The sequence below is a fragment of the Nilaparvata lugens genome, chromosome X, assembly GCF_014356525.2.
Source record: "Nilaparvata lugens isolate BPH chromosome X, ASM1435652v1, whole genome shotgun sequence".
Classification (NCBI taxonomy): domain Eukaryota; kingdom Metazoa; phylum Arthropoda; class Insecta; order Hemiptera; family Delphacidae; genus Nilaparvata; species Nilaparvata lugens.
This window is the reverse complement of record NC_052518.1, coordinates 64,346,904-64,349,543: the sequence shown is the minus strand read 5'-3', so window position 1 is coordinate 64,349,543 and position 2,640 is coordinate 64,346,904. Positions and strand designations below refer to the sequence as shown.

General features: G+C 33.1%; 1 protein-coding gene across 1 annotated transcript in view; it reads left to right on the top strand.

The window, feature by feature from the left end:
- LOC111058895 (glutaryl-CoA dehydrogenase, mitochondrial) overlaps nucleotides 1-1,891 on the top strand; it is a 50,961-nt gene extending 49,070 nt beyond the window's left edge. Inside the window, exon 8 of the mRNA XM_039441344.1 lies at nucleotides 1,220-1,891. Coding sequence (XP_039297278.1) covers nucleotides 1,220-1,293 — 74 coding nt within the window. The 3' untranslated portion in view covers nucleotides 1,294-1,891. The remainder of the gene's footprint in view (nucleotides 1-1,219) is intronic.
- The last annotated feature ends 749 nt before the right edge of the window (nucleotides 1,892-2,640 follow it).

The following is a 2,640-nucleotide window of genomic DNA, read 5'->3' as shown; positions in this document are numbered from 1 at the left end:
ACTGTCTGATAGCCTTCAGAGAGCTCAAAATTATTGCTTAAGATTTGTTAATAATCTAGATCGAGGTGAACATATCACTCCCTACTTCGTTCAGCTTAACGTGCTCAGGCTCAAAAGGTTTCGATCCTACCGTATACTTATGTTTCTATTTTAAACTAATCGCCAATAAGAGCCCTGATTATTTGAGTATTAAATTTAGATTTCTGGGAGAGGTTGGGAGAGGTGGAACTAGAAATAGTTTGTCTGTGTTGAGTGTGCCTAGCCATCGTATGGTGGTCTATAACAGGTCTTTTCATGTGAATGCCTGCCGACTGTGGAACTCGCTACCAATTGAGGTGAGGGCAATTCAGCGGCAATCCCAGTTCAGTGCGGCTGTCATGAACTTTGTGAGGGGGACTGGCTGGGGCGACGTATAGCGACTGTGTGTTGATTAATATATCTTCTTTGTACGTGTGTGTGTGTGTGTGTGAATGTAGAATCTGGAAATTGGCTCCTTTATGGTCTTTTTTTACAATCAATTAAATATAAATGTGATTTACTTATTCACTTCAAGATTTATAATAATATGTAGGAATGGAATGTATAGCAAACACTATAGTTGTCGTTTTTGTATTTTGTATACATTAGGATCTCTTTTTTTTTGTTCACTACAGTGGTGAAGTATCACTACTGTTAATCAGTATTGTTATATACATTTTTTTCCAAGTTAATTTATTTTCTTCACTTTTTAATTATTTGAAATTTGTTATTATTTTAAATAAGTAGATATTGTTTGTTTTTTCATATTGTTTAGAATTTTTTCTTCTTTATCATATTATTTGTATTTTTTTGTATTGTTATCTTGTAACAGAGAGTTAAGTGTAAGAGAGGGCCGACTGCGCCCTAACTTCGCTCTATACGAAAATAAAGGCAGTAATTCAATTCAATTCAAAATATTTTCTTTTCATTGTTACGTTTTATGTTTCGGTGACTCATCCTGTGTCTGCTTCTCAGATGTTTATGGGGTGTTACTATAATTCTAATTGAATTGACGTTGCTGCCTGCAAGGACAACCACTCCTGCCGATTTGCAGGATCCATAATGTTTCCTGCTTATAACTTATTATTCAAACCATTAGTTCTAGCCCATTCACTATATTTTGAAAAAACGGCTTCATTCTCATTCATGTAAAAACTTTGATGAGTCAGCAAATCATTGTAATTTGTTCATTATTTTTCAGGTACCCACGATATCCACGCGTTAGTTCTTGGTAAAGCGATAACTGGACTTCAAGCATTCTCTTCCAAGAAGTAAAATTCTTAATCCTACATCTAAATTTCTGGAAATTGAAGAAAATTGTTTTTTATCTGATCATTGTTTAACCTGAATGAAGACCTCTCTGGGACAGAATAGAAGCGAAGAACACATGGCCACTCAATGAGAAAAACTATACGAGTGGAATTCCGCGTTCTGTAACGAGCCCAAAAAAGCGACAGAAATTCCGTCGCGTCTATTCCACCCTTAGAGTATGGGCCTTGAAGTCTTCTTAGTTTTATCTAATTATGTAATGACTCAACTTTTTATGGTTCTGGAATAGCAAAAGATCAAATAAAGAGTAACCAGATGAATGAAGTTAAAATCTAAAAGTACTTGATTCTGATTTCATGTTTGAGAATGATCAGAAAGACTATCCAAAACTGATCAGAAGCATGCATTTATTGTGAATTGAAATTAAAATCACTCAGGTAGATATTGTTGAATTGTATTATAGATTGTTCAAGTGAATTTTTAGTACTTTCTACCCAAATTTCTATTCGAAGTAATAATGTATTATCATTACTTTAAAACCAATGTACGATATCTATGAAAATTCAATCACAAAGTTCCTTAAATAAATTGTAATTTATATAATTTTCAAGATTCGTAGATTTTGTTGCCTGTTTTACAAATATATATTTAATTTTATGTATTATCATTCTTGTAGAACAAATTTTTGAATGAAATATAGATCATAAAGTGCCTATTGCTAAAAAATTGTCAAAAGATATTTTTGTACAAAAAACAATAAATGCTCAATATTTTGATAATAAAATGTAGTTAAATCTGTAAGTACCCCAGTGTTTTTTAAGGTGTGAATAAGGCAGATTACATATTGGTGTCTTACGAGATGTGACAAATTCATGTGACTTGTCTGTGAAAGCTAATGAAACATGCATGTCTCGTGTCTTATAACTCATGTGTAATGCTTCTTATTAAAACCAACAGATCTTTGATTGAGACATTTGTTCTAACAAGATTCTTTTTAATTTAATGTGATGTTCAATTTGCAGCGATACCTGATTCTCCATTCTCCAAAGCATACTACTCTTCAAGTAAAATGTCAACTAAAATTGTCCTGGAACGAACACTGTCCGTTCTGACACATTTTTCATTGATCTTCAAAGCATACTTAGCATAGAAAAATAATTATGAAAGAGAGAACGTTCATCATTACCAGATCAGATGAGGTTTGTGCTTAGGTTGTAATCCATCATCAATAAGAGTCAACCAATTCAGATAGGATTTAATATATTAACCCTGATACATAACCACCACACATAAGCAGTCGAGCTAGTAGCTACTTCTGATCAGCAGTGGAGCTAGTAGCTACTTTTGATTCAG